Genomic DNA, 17,236 nt, shown 5'->3' with positions numbered 1-17,236 from the left:
TATCATCTGAAGTCTGTTTAGGTTCCTGTTTCAGTATCATTACAGTTCATCAAAGCATTATACTTCTACTGTTTCCCTATCTTCTTCAGCATCTGCATTTACAAGTACATCTAACAAAATTCCTGTTTGGATATCTTTTGCAGCCCGTCGAGTCGATAAACATCTGCTTCATCTTCTGAGATCTTCTGCAGCCTGTTTAGGCAGCTAACACATCATTATGTGCCGCGGGTTGCTGTTTCCACACAACACAATCGGATTGATCTGATGTCACGTGATTCTTAATGATCTATCCTCGATACATGGATTCATCATGCCCATGTTTTATAGGTTGTGATGGGCATGAAGGGCAGGCTGGTTTCATGTGACTTCTTTAAAAAGGTGCCTGAAGATGGCTATCTGTGTAGCTAGCTTTGTAGCCTCCCATTGTGGTGACACAATGTCTGGTGTTTTATTGTAACTGCTGGGTTAAGTCGTAACCGCTAAAAGCCAACAAAAAATGTCGGTCTGACAAGCAGAATTAGAAAGACGCCTAAAACATCTGCTGCTCAAACAAAAGCCATCACATCAGTAGTCCCTACTAATTGTAGCACAGAGTGTGTGCTGGAACACACACCGACATCGTAAAATCAACATAAAAGACTCCATGATTGTATCCAACAGGCTTACATGAAATGTTTGCATTTGATGTGTTTATACCAGCGTTTGATACCGCAACATGGGCTTAATAGTACACTCTTCTTTTTATGACACATTTATTAATTTTTGCAGTCCGTTACTGATATCGACAATTTTCTAACTTGAAAGCTTGACCCGTGTCAGAAATCTGACCCCCCCAGCTTGAATGCTAAATTCAAACCCTGAGCCAAATTTATATCCTTTTCAAATTTCAAGTCCTTACCCAGGCTTGAAACCCCAATTTAAAACTCTAATCATAAATCCTGAAACCTAGAGTTTGAAACCTTGACTTGAACCCTCAACAAGTCTTCAAACTGAAAATTTGAAACCCCAACTTTCAACACAAACTTGAAAGCTGAATTGTGTCTAGAAACCCTTGTTGGAAATCCTAACATTGGCTTGAAACCGCAATTCGAAACATTAACCAAGATTAGTGTTTCACTCTGGGCACCACTGTACTTTATTTGTCCCGCAAAATCTGTGCTTGTTCTAATAATAACAATAATAATAATAATAAGTAATAAGAGTAATAATAATAAAACTATAATGAGATTTTGGCGTGATACGGTCAGCCATAACCATGACAACAACAAGGCATCAGTTTGTCGCTCACAAAAAGGCCCCTTCACGGCCGCCATAGTTGCTTTTTTGTCGCTGACCCACTTCTGCTCAACACTTAGAATCAAAAGACTTTTCTCATTGAAGCTACGCCGGCATAACTAGGATATTGTGATGATGCAAAAAAACAAACAAACAAAAAAAACGTGACCATCACACGGGATTGTTTTGTTAGCCCCATGTTGCTATCTTCAGCTAGCCCGTTCAATAATACACGGGCAACAACTGCGTGCTAAAGATGAGTCGTCGCTGGTCTGAGGGACAACGCACAGCAACATCTCAATTACCTTTGTAAACACTTCACTTGTGATACGGCATCCCAAGTCACATTCAAGTGGTGAGTGATATAACAGTACAATTATTATTATTATTATTATTTAAGATGTAAATGTATATTTATGGTGTATGATGTGTAGGCACTTGTACAAAAAATATGAATCAAAAACACTGTAGTATTTATCAGTAAGATCATGAAAATGCTGTGAAATGAGAATATTTACTTTGCAAGTCAATTTACGAGTGCACCCCTAAATTTTCTTCCTGTGCTCCTAAAATTTTAATGTTAGGGGCTACTTAGCTCCTCGCAAAAAAAAGTTAGTCTGCAGCCCTAATATATGTGCTATAAATGGGCAAACCACCATCAGCGAGTCTGTTTAAGTTTAAGTTCAAATATCTGTTGCTTAAAGAGTTATATATGAATTTACCATGATGTGTTAGCATTAGCATTAAGGTAGAGGCAAAAGGTTCAACTAAGTGGTTATTTTAAATAGACAATGTGCAATTCAAGTTTTTATATTTAAAGAAAATTTCAACGAGGAGTGAAAATAAACAGCTTGAAGCCTCTCTTTTGAAGAACTGTTTACTAGTTGTCCAAATGCTGGCATTGTGATTTTGATTGAGTTCACTACCAACATGCAGCGCGCCGCTCACCCATATCACAACAAGTCTGCGCTCACAAAACAAAGAAAAATAAATAAATCGTCCGAGTGATGGATCATATCTCAAAAAATGTGTATACGTTGGCTCACCTGTATATAGTAAGGCACCTCATTATGTCTTATATTGCCCTCAGATGGTCAAGGTGCACACCAGAAGGAGCAGCACGATGCCCATTGAATTAAAGACCTGGAATAGATTGGTGGTATTTCAATTTATTCCAATGGGGAAAGGTGAGTAATTTGAGTTACAAGCATGGCTATGGAATGAATTAAATTAGTAGCCCAAGGCACGGCAGAAGTTTGTGACGCCAGTCCTGGAACACATCTCATGCATAGAAATGGGCAGCAGAGGTACGATGCTTCGATGCAGCTTTGTGGACAAAATGTCTCCCTGTCAGAGACATGACCACCACTTTCTGTGGCTGGACCCGAGGACCCGTTCTTCAACGGTGACATTCAGTAACAGGCCGTGATTGATCTTATACGAGTCCGCCATACGGAACATTCGTCCTCGTAAGAAGAAAACCTGCCATTTTGCTTCCGTGTCTTAATGACATACAATTTTCTTTCCGTCATCATCCTGCTTTTTAACCTCAGTCTGCAGATGTTCTTCAAATCCCACAGATTCTTTGGCCAGGGCAGAGCAACACCTGGCAAGTAATTATACTTATGATGGGATCCTGTAAACATGTCATACGTGACATGTGACGAGTGATGTGTTAGAGCCATACATACACGATTGCATTGTGACAATTGAAAGTCCAAAATGGTCAATTGTGTGTGAAGTCCATAAGTGTGAGTGATTGTTTGTCTATACGTGCTCTGTGATTGGCTGGTGACCCGTCTAGGTGTATCCAACCTCTCACCCAAATTCAGCTGGGATTGACTCCGATTCTGATTTAAGACCAGACCCAAACACAAGCTCAAAAATCCAACACTGAATTGAAAACCTAACCCCTATGAAACTCTTACTTGATTGGATTTATTTGATTTCATTCTGTATAATGCTCACAACCACTAGAGGGCGCATTTGCCTGCTATCTGGGGGATTCCGATGGTATACTGTAGTCACGTACAGTATTATTTGACTCCAGTAATATGTAATTGTCTTTTTCAGCTAGCATCTATCAGCTTAGATGTTCAAAAACAAAAGATAAATGAATTCATATTTTGGTGGTTGAGAAAATTACAGGAGATTGGCATCGAATGGTGTGCTCCACGTTAACAGGCACCGCATCATGTTTACAAGAGTCTGTTTTTTCATGAGATTGTTATTTACAAGCAGCGTGAGTCTCCCAACCCACATTTTCTTACCCGCGTCAACATGGACGGCTGATATGGCAAAGAGGGAAAGAATTAGGGGTGTGCCAAAAAATCGATTCTCATAAGAATCACGATTGTCATTTAGTACGATTCAGAATCGATTTTAAATGTCCCAAAATCGATTTTATTTAAATTATTTTATACTGTCTTCCCTTTGTCTATGTGTGCCTTTATTTGGAGCGCTGTTCATGTTGTACCCATTTTGGCCACTTAGGGGCAGTGTGGTTCAATGGGGTCTAATACACTGTTAAGTTGTAGCCACATTAGCGAGTAGAAGGAAAAAGTCACGATCAATTTATTCCAATAAAAGTATTTTTTTTGCAGCGTGGAGCCGTTCTTTTGAGTGATAAAAGTGCCGCAAGTAGAACACTAATTAGCATTAGCGAGTCAGACTGAAGTAGATCATTACGATTCCTTGAACATCTATAAATTGAAGCAGAAATCATTGTCAATCAAATCATTTTGAATCAAAAATCGTTCCTAATCGAAACGCACACCCAAAAATCGGAACCGAACCGTGGGACATTCAAAGATTCCCACCCCATTTTTTTTTGCTTTGACTTGCAACATGAATTTGAGATGAAGCGCTGTACGGTGGTGGCAGGTGCTTCTACTCGATTCACAACAAGCAGCAGTTTGGCAGATACACTGTAATTAGTAGAGCTTGGACTCAACATTTGCTATTTGTTTTGACATTAGCCACAGAATGACCAAATCAACTCAAACGGGTTACTCACTCATTGTACTTTTGCCAAACAACACATCATAGTCTGTTGGCTATGGCAAATGCGCTTCATTTGGCTACTTATGTAACACTTTATTGATCATATGTTTCCAAAGACATTCACTTATCATATTCAAATGTGTAGCATACGCAAATGTGTCAACACACAGATATGTTAACCATTTTAATTTCAAATAATTTACTTTAACCTCCAGGATCCCAACGACAGAACAAAGGATGTTTTTTCTCTTTGGTCTCATTTTAAACCCATTTACGTCGCTAGTAGCCTCATTCTAGCTAGCGCTTAGCTAGCTCATCTCTCAGATCCGGCATCCAAGTTTTGAAAGCTCCCTTTTGTTTGCCGCTAGCAGTGTTAGCTGACCAATAGCAAGGCGTAGGCGTAGCTGGCCAAATATCCCCACAACTACTTCTGGGCATCCTCTCGAATGTAGCACGTACTCACGTAGCTTTCAAGCATGAGCACTCTTCAGGTAGACATATTTTTCTCTGTCGACAATATGCTACGACGTGTTCTAGCTGTCTTCAATAGGAAACATTTTCAACGGCCAAATCACAACTCAGTTCGAGTCGCTACCGATTCATGTACAGCCCTAATAATGAAATAAACATTCCTGCGGAATCAAACAAACTTCAACCTGTTTCTTGCATCTCTCAGATGCGGACATGAAACTGATATTTTTGTGAATTTTAAACAAACACTATCGCTATGTTATGCTAACATCACTTTAAGCAGGGGAAACTGAACAAAAACAGTGCTGCAACAAATGTAGAGAGACAATATAACAATACTCACTGGCATATATTCTTTAATCGCTGCGAAGAACGATTACAATTACTGGCATACTGAGAATCTGAGAGAGGATTTGATCCTCCAGTTCAGTATACCCATATGTCTGTCTGTTTTATACTGCCCCCAGGTGGCTAAGGTGCAGAATTGAAGGAGAACGTGTGACAAAAAACTATTTTATTTAATTGTATTTAACTTTGTCATTCATTGATGATTTTTTTTTAAAGTAGAGTAGTGCCTTGAAGAAGGAGTATCTTGACTTACACCCTTTTTTGTTTTTGTTTCGTTAGCCCACCCCTGACGTGGACAGAGGGGTCCATGCAGGCTACGTGGCATTCCTAAGCATGGTGGACGAAACCCTAAAGGCTCAATTTTCCTCATAGGAGCAGCAGGATTGAGCTTCATTAGCGTGTCCTGGTTAGGGGGTCTGCTTCCACTAATGACTCCTCAGTGCCTCCACCATAAAAAGCATGGCGGCGCTTCAAGGAAAATCATAAACAGGATGATAATGTTTGCGCTCTACTTTTTTTTTTTTTAATGGGTTATATTTCGCTGAATCGCTTTTTACACTGACTCGACGAACAAAAAGTGTTGGGGCACACCTCTTTATCGATTAATCGGAATTGGATGAAGCCTAGTTGGATATTAATTGGAGACAGAATTGTGTGCCTCGAATGTTGCGTGAACCCTGACCCCAGCCTTAATTTTAAACTTCAGAGCTGTCTTGAAATGCTAATTAAAAACCTTAAATCCCTCATTTGAAAGCCTAACCTTTGCTTGAAATCTTAATTTGAAGCCCCAACCTTTACTTCAATCATTTGAAATCCTCACATTGGCTTGCAAACTGAATTTCGAATCCCAAAGTTGGCTTTAAATTGTAATTTGGAGCCCTAAATCTAGTTTCAAACCCTAATTTGGAACCCCAACCCTTGTTTTAATCCTTGAATCGCTAATCTGAAAAACCTTATTACCTATAACCTGTTACCCGTACTAGTTGAAACTCTAACTTGAACCTTTGCTTAAAATTTTAACTTGAGACTCTAACCCTGGGTTTGAAAGTCTAATTTGAAACCCTGACTCTGATTTGAAACCACATCTTTGTTTGGCACAACCCCAAATTTGAAACCCCAATACTATCTTGAAACTGTCATTCTGAAACCTTGACCTTTGTTTCAATCCTAGTTTGAAACACTCACCCTAATTTGAAACGGTTTAAAAATCTAAACCAATCTTGAACCCTTAATTTCAAACCCTAAACCTGTCTTGAAACCCCAATTTCAACCCCTAATCTTGGTTTCAGGCCTGGAGTAATCCTTAATATTACACGCCAAAGTATCAATCATCAGTCTGACACAATGTGGAGTGGCATTCCTCAGGGAAACGTTATAGGTCCATTCATTATCTATAGAGAAGCCTGACCTCGTGGACGTTTGTGTTACCGTCCTGTAAAAGGACCATTTTGCAAGGCTCCAGTTTGGGTTCGATGGAGATGCGCTGCATCTAGGTGGAGTTAATAGCTAACAGCTGTTCATGTCCACCCAATAAACCCATTATGTAAATGTATCAAATCAAATGATAGCAAAAACCTGCCAGGAAAAAACAAACTCCTCTTGTTAATGCGTGCCTCTGCTCCGCCTGGCAGCTAATGACAGGGCTGCCGTTGGATGGGGCAGCGGCCAATCGGGCGGCAGCCAACAGCAACCCCCGCGGCGTTGTCATGTTCATTTTTAACGATGCAGGGGTGGGGGCTCCTTAAAACCGCTGCCGCTGCCCGCCCGTACTATATTGGGCGGCAGAGAGGCATAGTCGGGCAGACAAGCTAAGGCCAACAAGCAGAAGAGGACACAGAGACCACTTGAGCGCCAGTGCAGGTAAAACTTTGTGTCCAAAGTTCTGCTAAAATTGGCATACGTGTCAGATTCTGATGCTTTTTATTTGACGGACAGGAAGTGCCTCAACGTGAACATGGCATCGCCTTCCCTGATCTATGCTGGATTCCTTCTCGCCATCGTTCTCTTACCAGGTGATGCTTCTTTTTTTTTTTTTTTTTGTTTTTACATTTCCTGTAAGGTATATAGAAGGTTTCAGGTTTGAGTGTATTTAATGACCAGAAAGGGGCTGCAAAATGGAAAGTGCTTGTTGCCATTGTCAGTTATTCGTCACTTTTTGCTCAAATAATCGATCACGGGGGCTGCCACCTAAAATTGGCCCTCCATTTTGTATTTCTGTGCTTCTCAAACTTTTTATACCAAAGACCATTTCAAAAATCTATTTCCAATCACCATCATAAAGACCAACATTCAAATCCAGTAGCTTGGTCGGCCCAAGTCTGCATCAAAGATTCAAACCACGTTTAAAGATCGGGAAATAAAACCTGTACTTACTGTATACAAGCATTCAATTAAAATCTATTGTACATAAAAGTGTAAATGTAAAAAAAAAAAAAAAAAGAGTAAATATTTGACATCCATCCAATTTCTTAACTACTTACAAGGGTCAAACAACTGATCTGTATTTAACAAGTGTATTGTATTGGATTAAAAAGAAAGACAATTTAAAACACTGTATGCAGAGATTGCACATTAAATGATTCTTTTGCATACCACTAGAGGGAACCCACGTACCACTAGGGCAGGGGTGCTGAAGTTCGGTCCTCGAGAGCCCCTATCCAGCCTGTTTCCCATGTTTCTCTCCACTAACACACCTGATTCATGATCAGGATCGTTATCAGGCTTCCGCGAAGCTTGCTGATGAGCTGATCATTAGATTCAGCTGTGCTGCAGGAGGGAAACATGGGAAAACAGGCTGGATAGGGGCTCTCGAGGACCGAACTTGAGCACCCCTGCACTAGGGATACTCGTAGAACACTTTGAGAATCACTGTTGTATTTGCTTCTGTTTCTTGTGTTGTCTGGAAAAATGAAAAATTAACCTAGGGCATTATTTTAGGAAGGTGACCATATTCGACTGTTACTTGTGCTGCCAGTGTTTATTTATTGACGGCCCCTGAAATAAAGACATTTTATTTTATTTTTTGTTTTACTTCTGAAAGTGCAAACGTTTAAAGAAGTTTTTAGAATTCCAAAAGCCTCACATGGTTTGAAATCAGATTTTTTTTAAATGATGAAAAAAAACAACAACAATTAGGACCGATACATTGATTTACCAAACACGGTAAATTAAAGGGGAGAGGGTGTGGGGCAGAAGATTTTGAACATTAACAGCAAAACAAACAAACAAAAAAACTATAATTTGACTAAATAATGTCTTCCTTTTTTGTGTTTTATTTTTTTTATTTTTGATGCTTACAAGATACAAAAAGGTGGTCATATTGACCAATGAACATTTAGTATACCAGACAACCAGGAGGGTTATATTTGAATTATTTCTAGCAACCAAAGTACTGCGAATGATGGAAAAATGAACATTATTTGATGTAGTCCATTTAGGAACTACAATGAACGCCTTTCCATTTTTTAAAAGCCTAAAAGTTTCATTTAAACTCTGATAACTTTTTCCATTTGAAGCACATATAGTAGCTTGAATAGGTTTAAAGTTCCCCAAAAAATGGTAAAAAAATGTATACATTTAACTTATTTTGTTAAAAAAAAAATCTTAACGCCCATGTGTTTTAAAATCAGATCTTTTTTTGTAAATTTCTAAAATGAATTAAATAAGAGCTAAATATGTACACACATCAACATTTTAATTAAAACAAAAAATTATGGTTCAGCCTTGCATGGTTTAAAAAAAATACATTGAAAGCCGAATCCAGCATCACATGATTTTAAATCTGATTAAATCTAAAAAGTGAAATACTATTTTAATTAAACTCAAATTAAAGTGTTACTGAATTCATATATTATAAACAAAATAAATGGAATAATTATGCTATTCACATTCTAAGAGTAGAATTCAGGGACGTGCACTGAGGTTGCGACCCGAGAGTAGTTTTGGGGTTTGGCCCGACCTTGAAATATTAAACCCATTTTTCAAAATTGCAAAATGGCACCCATAGAACCGCCGAAATGGCCTCTGATAGATGAAAAGGTCCCCCGACCCCCCCCCCCCCCCCCCCCCTTGAAAAGCTCATGAAAAGTCACATCCAGACGCTGAGCTGCTGCCCCAATCAGCTGAGTAGACAGTTTGACTTTTATGGATGCTAAACTTCAGAAGGAAACCCCTGGTGGAGCGGAGGATATTCCACACGGGAATGTACACAAACACATCCGCATACAGTTTTTCATTTTTCTTTTACAGCACAGCAATAATTAGCGTGGGTGAGGGCCACACTTTGAAGTTTTACAGGTGGAGGTGGCCCCCGGTGGTTGTATAAGCACACAGACGCTAGTTAAAAGCCAGGGCGGGTGCTGCCAGGGCGCCACGGTCCGGGCACCTGCCGCGTTCCGCCCCCCGGGGGCTCTTTTGGGCGGCTCAGCGGTTATTTTTCCCTTCCGTGTGGAGGGAAAGCGCAACATCTGGTCCTTGTCAGCGAAGGTGCCTGTTGCTTGCTAATGTGACTCCTGTTTGTGTTTAACAGAGTTCCTCGGGGCCGTCCCACTCAAGCACGGCAAGGAGGAGGAAGGTGAGGACCCGGGGATGTGTCAATGGGGATTCTCATCACTTTTCAATATGATGTGGGCAAATGAGATGTGGAACATTAAATTGAAATGAAATGTGAACATTTGTACTAAATGACAATTCCAGCTATTGCAGGAGTTGTTCATGCGTCGTTTTGTTGTGCCTTCAAGTTGGTGCGGTGTCTGATGACCCGAAGGCTGAGTTCGCAGCTAACCTGAGGAAGCTGGCGCGCCACAGGAGGAACGCACCCGTCATGGCGGTGCCCCAGTTCCAGCGCGTCCCTGACTTCTGGGCCTGGTACAAGCATTTCATGGACAGCCACAACCAGGAGGGGGTGAGTGCTTCTAACATTTATTATTCAGCTTCTCATGCAGCTTTTGCGTCAGCGATTTTCCTTTTGGTTTCATGAATTACTTTTTGCTCATAGATACTTACAACCTATGCTCCGGAAAATACTACTTACTATTTCCTTAGTACCAAAAAAAAAAAACTTCATATGAGTGGCCCAACTTAACTCATTTGCTCCCAAAACGTATAAATACGTTTTATTTTAACTCATTCACTGCCATTGACAGCTATTGACGTTAAACATTTCTATTAGTTTAACATTTTTCCACTTTTGTTAACAAGAGTATAAAAGCCTAGAATTTGTTTTTATTTTACATTTAGAACAGATATAAAATTTATGATTAATCGTGAGTTAACTATTGAAGTCAACAATTAATGACATTAAAATAATTTAATCACCTGACGTGATTTTAAAAAAAGAAGAAAAGATGATAAAAAAATTAGGAGCGTCGGGCGATTAAATTTTTCAATCGTAATTAATTGCATGACTTCACAAGTTAACTCACGATTAATCATAAATTTTATATCTGTTCTAAATGTACAATAATTTTTTTCTAGGTTTTCATACTCTTGTTAACAAAAGTGGAAAAAATGTTAAACTGTAGAAATAGTTCAAATTAATTTTTAACGTCAATAGCCGTCAATGGCAGTGAATGAGTTAATTACCCATGCTCCCAAAAATGTAAAAAAAAATTTAATGTTTTTTTTTTATGCTAGAGCATACAGAAAGCTTTGATGCAGCCTCAGAACTGAAGAGAATGCTTGAAGAAATTGTAGTTATTACAAAAACGGCCAGCAGGTGGCAGCAGAGTATAAAAGATCAACCATTGCCATGTTGCAAAGAGCTCTTTCCCCCACTGTTTCAAACAGATTTGTGAATAATGATGAAACTTAGCTATATTCTAATGCTAATTGCTGCAAAACGGAAATAGATACAACTATACTTTTTTCCTGATGAAAGAAGAGACTTTAATCTTTCTTTTGCTAGGTTGCATGTTTTTTTTGTTTTTTTATAGTAATAGAACACAATATTCTGTGGGCCTTGCAAAAACAGTCAAAATCCATTAAAACAGCTGGAAGCGAAGGGGGTTGCTTCAGTGAAAATGGCTGGAAGTGAATGAGTTAAGAATCTTTTTTTTTTTTTACGATATCAGCCATCATCACATCCTTGCGGGATGAATTCAATTCATATCTCAACACCACAATATTTGCAATAAAAGTATATAGCAACTTAAAAAAAAGTTAAAGCCACTGTATGTAAATATTGAACATTACATAATTATTTTGCCTACCACTAGAGGGAGCCTGTGTACCACTAGGGATACTCGTACCACACTTTGAGTATCAATATTGTATTTGGTTCTTTTTCTTGTGTTATGTGAAAAAACGAAAAATTAACCTGGGCCATTATTTTAGGAAGGTGGCCATATTTGACTGTTACTTGTGTTGACAGTGTTTACCACACTGAGGTAATTTGTTGACGACCCCTCAAAGAAAGAATTTGCTTCTTCTTCTTTTTTTTTTTTACTTCTGAAAGTGCAAACGTTTTAAAAGGTTTGTAGAATCCCAATAGCCTCACATGGTTTGAAATCATTTTTTTTTTAAAATGATGACCAAAAAAAAATACATTTAACTTAAACATGTATTTTAAATGAAGACAAATTGATTGACCAAACATGGCATATTAAAGAGGAGAGTGTGCGGAGAAGATTTCAAATATTAACAACATAGAGGCTGAGCCACACTGTGTTTGTTTACAGTGTAGCCATATGTCTAGACCCTGAGGCATTTACACTTTCTCTGCCTTCCCTAATATTTTTCATGTGGGAACTTGGCATGCCTCTGAACCGTGGCATATTTTCTGTACTGAAAACTCTGAATCTGAAAACATGTAGCATTACAGCCCAAGACAGAGTCCTGAAATTTCAGAACAAGACAGAAAACAACTTTTTTTCAAACATACTTTATAGGTTGAGGATTTGGACCGTCTGTACGTGGCGTACCTTCAGAACAAGCACAGGACCGAAGAAGGCCCGACCTTCAACCACTACCTCAAACACCTGAGCGAAATCTACAAGGCGTGCGCCGAGTCCGACGACCCAGAATGCATCGCCGAGTCCACCAGCAAGCCCAAGGCGGCCGTGGTGATGCCCGCTCCCGTCAAGTCCGCCGCCGTCCGGATGTGCAACCCCTACGTCGACCCCTACTGTCTCTTCCCGCTGACCTCCAAGGCCGCCGCTGCCCCTGAGCCTGAACCGGTCCCGGCCAAGGCGCATGCCCCCATCCTCACCCCCATGCTGCCCATGCCCATGAAGAGCCCGGCAGGCTTCTACCACTACGCTCCGGTCCTGGAGCCCTTCTTGAACCATGAGCAGAAGACTGAACTGCTGCGGATCTGCAACCACGAGGACGTGGAGTGTCTGCAGTACCACTTAAGGGCGGCGTACGGCTATCGACCCGCCACTGGTCCCGCTCCGTCCTACGCCGCCCTCAAATGTGACCCCAAGGACCCTTATTGCAAGCCAATGATGGTTCAAAAGGCCCCCACTGGGTATTACCATCTGCTCTCTCCGAGCTGCGACCCGGCTACAGATCCCCTTTGTGTGGACAACGTCGCCGCCCCCGCTGGCCTGGGTGCAGAGGCGGAGCCTCAGGAGCAGCACTGCAACCCGCTGTTTGACGCCGGCTGCAACCCACTGACCGCCACCAAGCTGTCTAGCCTCACGAAGCCCGTGCTGGAGTACGCCCCCAAAGGCCAGCCCGCCCACATTGCCGCCCCCCTGACCTGCGACCCCCGCTACGATCCCTACTGCATATTGGCGGCCGCCGCAGCGCTGCGCAAGCCCCAGCCACAACTGCCAGAGCAACAGGTCTGAATCTGACATCCTGAGTAATGTTTTGACTAGTGTTACCCTCACTTTGAATACTTTGAATGATTAATTACTGTACATTGGTACCTTGACTTTGGAGTAACTACGGAACGATTCTCTTGCTATATATTTTTTTTGCCTTGTAATTGTGAGTCAAAATTTGGGGTATGAGCAGGCTTCAGATACGCCACAGCTCCCGTAAAGTGAAAGAAAAATGGAAAAATTTAAGTACTGTAATGCCCTCCCATGTGGGCAAGGAGAGCCACACATCACACAATACAAAATGAAACCACTCGCAAGGAGCTGCTGTATGCTACGACCACTGATCTAAATATAAGACTGGATAGCCGATAGACCATACACACCCGTGCAAGCTGTTGAAGCCACAGGGCGGCCATCTTACTCCTCCCATCTCGCAAGCAGACTACTGTATAAACTGTACATATATGTACAGATTAGTCATATACAGCCCGTAGGCTTTTAGTATAGGGCCGGGGGTAATTGTGGCTCGGCGGTCATTATTTTTTAACAAGTGGACGGTATGTGCTGCTTTGAAGTCGCCCTTTTTCTTTTATCGCTCAGTTCTTTAGACCCCGATATTAGATTTGGCAGTCGCATCTTTTGTTGAATTACAGGTATAATTCTTTAATAAAACATATACAAGTTTCCTCCTGTAAACATCATTAAGCATAAAATTTTACATGTATTTAAGGCAAGTTGTAAAATGTCTATAAAGTCCTCTTGTTTATGTTTAACAAATTTAAAACATCATAAATCATGCTGTTTCTACTAAGTACTGTCTCAAATGTTCTCCAATTTTGATACTGTAAGTAAATGTATAGGATCGTATGCCGAGAAACGTCTGTTGGGAGTAGTAATATGGCGGCCTCGAGGCTTCAAAAGTCTTGGCCAATCGGCTATCTAGTTATATGCATATCAGTGGCTACAACTCACACACAGACACTCACAGACAGTTAAAGACTCCAGCTCATGACATCACTACTAGAAGTGTACAGTAATTACACTTTATAAAACCAGTTTGCTTCTTTACATTGTCCATTGCCGCCGCAAGGAATAGAAAGCATTCGAGTCTGCGTGTCAATTCACACTAGCTGCAGTGCGTTGCGTATGCGGTGCGGAACGGATGCGGCGCTGCGGAAGGTTTCCGCAAGCATTAAAAAAAATTTGGGGAGGGAAGCTAGCTAACTACATAGCATGACATGAGTCGGACATTTAAGGGAAAAAAACGAGCTCAGAATAAATTACACATGACCAAATAACACTATTTAAACACAAATCGTACTTACCCATGGTAGAAGTCCCAGAAATAATGTCCAAAAGCATATCGATCATTTGACAACATGCAATTGTAGCTATTGTTTACCAATAGGACTCTATATATGCAGTTGTTATCTCCAATGTAAACCCCCATGATCTTGTGATCTGGCGGGTGCAGATTTCCAGACACGGACAGCATGCGGTGTGAATTGCAGTCCGTGCGGTGGCCGTATGGAAAACACACCGTGGCTGTTCCGCAGTCATTGTGAATTGGGCGTTAGTGGTACCTTGGCTTACAAGTTTCATTTGTTCCATTACCAAGCCTGCAACTCAATTTACTCGCGCATATTAGAAATCTGTTTTCAATACTGAAATTATTTGAAATGGCATTAGTAAAGAACTAAATTTTTTGGGTGTTTGTTAATTTAAGTTATGTAAATAAATAGATTAAAAAAAACTTAATAATAATAATAATAAATAAATAAATATATATATATATATATATATATATATATATATATATAATACAGTTCTGCATACCTTAAATAAACAAACACAAAAAAATTGTGGTTCTTTACTAATGCCATTTAAAATTATTTCAGTATTGAAAACTGATTTCTAACATACGAGTAAATTGAGTGCAAGCTTGGTCTCGGAACAAATGAAACTCATAAGCCAAGGTACCACTAACAGTGAATGCATTAAACCAACCCGCAACGCTAAAAATCCACAATGTTGAGGGACCACATGAAAACATTTTCAGTTGTTTTACCTCTTCATGCTACAAACAAATTTTAAATGATTAAAACACACTTTTAAGACACATTGTAAATGTCTCGAACACACACAAAATCAATTTGAGCATAAAATGTGTAGAAATTACTGTAGTATTATAGTAACTATAATATGGGCCTTTAAGAGGCGTGGTCTGGAGGTGTGACGTCAGCGTGTGAGTTTCTGGTTGTGATCTACGGCCAATAGCAACTCCTGCTCGAGTGCACTCGTGTTTGTGTTTTACACCTTAATAAATCCTTTCTACATGTGATGGCATTACAGAAAAAAAAAAAAAATCACTTTAGATGGCAGAATTGTAGATAGTGTGGAAACACAGTAGTGATTTTTTACTTGCATAATGCTTTCACGCTGTCTGTTTTGACCAAAACAACCACCAATCAACCAATCAATCAATCAGGTCCGCTACAAGTTGGGCATCCGCGGCAAGACCAAGGAGGGCAACGATTGCTATGTGCACTATGACAAAGACTGCACCCCGGCCGACCCCCACCAGAAGGCCAAGGCTCCGACCGAGCTCCGCTGCCATCCCTTTGACCCCACCTGCGCGAAGTTTGCGGCACCCTCCGCCGTCCGAGCCCGTGCACCCGGCAAGGGCGGCATCATCCTCCCGGACCCGCACTGTGACCCCGAGCTCGACTACAACTGTCGCCTGCGACGTGCCGACACAGATGGCGAAGAGAAAGCGGTGGACCGGCCCGCCCAGGAAGTAACCAAGAAGGCCAAGAAATCTGGCGTCCCTCATTTTGAGGTCTTCCTCAGAGGCATCATGAACCAGCACATGTAGATTTAAGACAAAAATCATAGAATACCTGAAACAGCGACAAAAATGTGAGTAAAAAAAAAAAATCAGCAGTACAGTCAAATGACATGAAAGTTGTATGTTTGTAGAAAAAGTCATGTATGTATAGATGTGTCTGTTAGAGATAGGTAGTGTTAGGTTGCAGCATCTGTTGTACATTCCTTTGTCAAAAGCGTATTTAATGTTGATTTCCATCTCCAGCCACTTCTTTTATTCCGTTTGGATGACGTTCATAATAAAAACTAAAGCTGAATGGGCCTTTTGCACCCACTTTCTTTCTCATGGTGAATCCTTGAAATGCTCAAACTTTGACACACTGCTCCACCCGCATTATGGTAAATAGGTTTTGCAAGTAAGGGTCATCCATCTGTCGGCAACACCTGGTTATGATTGGGGACCATTTGGCCAAATTCCGTCGTAGCATTTAAAGTTATGGAATTCACCCAAAATCAATGACTTCTTCTTGAGTTTCAAGCAAGGATTATTCAGAGTTTTTCACACATGCTTTTTGTCAGAACTCATGTCAAGGGGGGAAAAAAGTTGCCCCTTTTATCACAGCAAAAAAATTATTAATAAACTTTGACTTCATGGTCTTGGGCTTTAGTGATTTCGTGTCGGCCATCTGTCTCATATAGCTGCTTCCGATTGAGACTCATTTGGACAGATTTCCTAGTAGGAATCCAAGCCATGGACCTAGCCCAAAATGGCTGTTACAAACCAAAATGGATGACTTCCTGTTCAATTTCTGGAAAGGTTCCTGGAAACTTTTTCATTTTGTGATGGATGTCAAACCATTTTTGTGCTAATTGGCAAAACTGATGCAGCCTTGGCCATTTCTCCGCCCTCCATCGCGACGAGTATTCCAAATGATCATCTTGTTTGACTTGATGATCCGTCTGCATTGAATGGCATAAGTAAAAAAGTTGAGCCATTTGGCGTTTAGCATATTTGCTTCTAAGTGGGGCTCATTTATGCTAATTCACTAGCAGGGGTTCATCAAAGCTGTGAGTGTGAATGGTTGTTTGTCTACAGTATATGTGCTATGTGACTGACTGGTGACCAGGGTAAGTGCAGGTGTCATTCCCGTGACCATCATAAGCTATAAAACCCTTAAATTCATCCAAATGACTTCTTCAAACCAAAATGGCCGATATCCTGCTTAATTTGGGGGATAGGTTCTTTAGACTTTTTTTTTTGCTTCCTCTTATGATCAACAGCTCCACACAATCCTGTGTCAATTGGGTCAGGTTGTGTCAGGTTCTGTCCGGAATGTGGTGGTTGAGGACCCAAATGCAGGGAAGCAGAGGCGAGAGGGCAGAGGTGGAGTCCAAAAATGTGTGAGGCAAAACAAGGAAAATACAAAGAAACAAAAGCAACAAAGTTAAAAAACAAAAACAGACATGGGAAAACGTGGAGGATCAGAAGGCATGACAGCAACTCACAAACAAACAATGGCCCAACTAGAACTGAACCAAAAACA

General features: G+C 40.6%; 1 protein-coding gene across 1 annotated transcript; it reads left to right on the top strand.

Moving 5' to 3' along the window:
• Window positions 1-6,882: 6,882 nt before the first annotated feature.
• and2 (actinodin2) lies at window positions 6,883-16,008 on the top strand. Its single transcript, XM_086083561.1, has 6 exons — window positions 6,883-6,957; window positions 7,033-7,109; window positions 9,626-9,670; window positions 9,837-10,000; window positions 11,985-12,884; window positions 15,355-16,008. Exons 2-6 carry the CDS (start codon window positions 7,052-7,054, stop codon window positions 15,739-15,741), a joined length of 1,554 nt encoding a protein of 517 aa, XP_085939687.1. The 5' UTR covers window positions 6,883-6,957; window positions 7,033-7,051; the 3' UTR covers window positions 15,742-16,008.
• The last annotated feature ends 1,228 nt before the right edge of the window (window positions 16,009-17,236 follow it).

The sequence above is a fragment of the Leptonotus elevatus genome, chromosome 1 (genome assembly GCF_054856555.1).
Source record: "Leptonotus elevatus isolate MCC_2025b chromosome 1, RoL_Lele_1.0, whole genome shotgun sequence".
NCBI lineage: Eukaryota > Metazoa > Chordata > Actinopteri > Syngnathiformes > Syngnathidae > Leptonotus > Leptonotus elevatus.
Note: the sequence above shows the minus strand (reverse complement) of the source record. Positions and strands in the feature narration are given on the sequence as shown.

Excerpts from the sequence above, each read along its gene's own strand:
- and2 (XM_086083561.1), top strand. The coding sequence starts at position 7,052 with ATGGCATCGCCTTCCCTGATCTATGCTGGATTCCTTCTCGCCATCGTT. Across the intron at positions 7,110-9,625 it reads CGCCATCGTTCTCTTACCAG|AGTTCCTCGGGGCCGTCCCA; the intron begins GTGATGCTTCTT and ends TGTGTTTAACAG. Across the intron at positions 10,001-11,984 it reads ACAGCCACAACCAGGAGGGG|GTTGAGGATTTGGACCGTCT; the intron begins GTGAGTGCTTCT and ends CATACTTTATAG.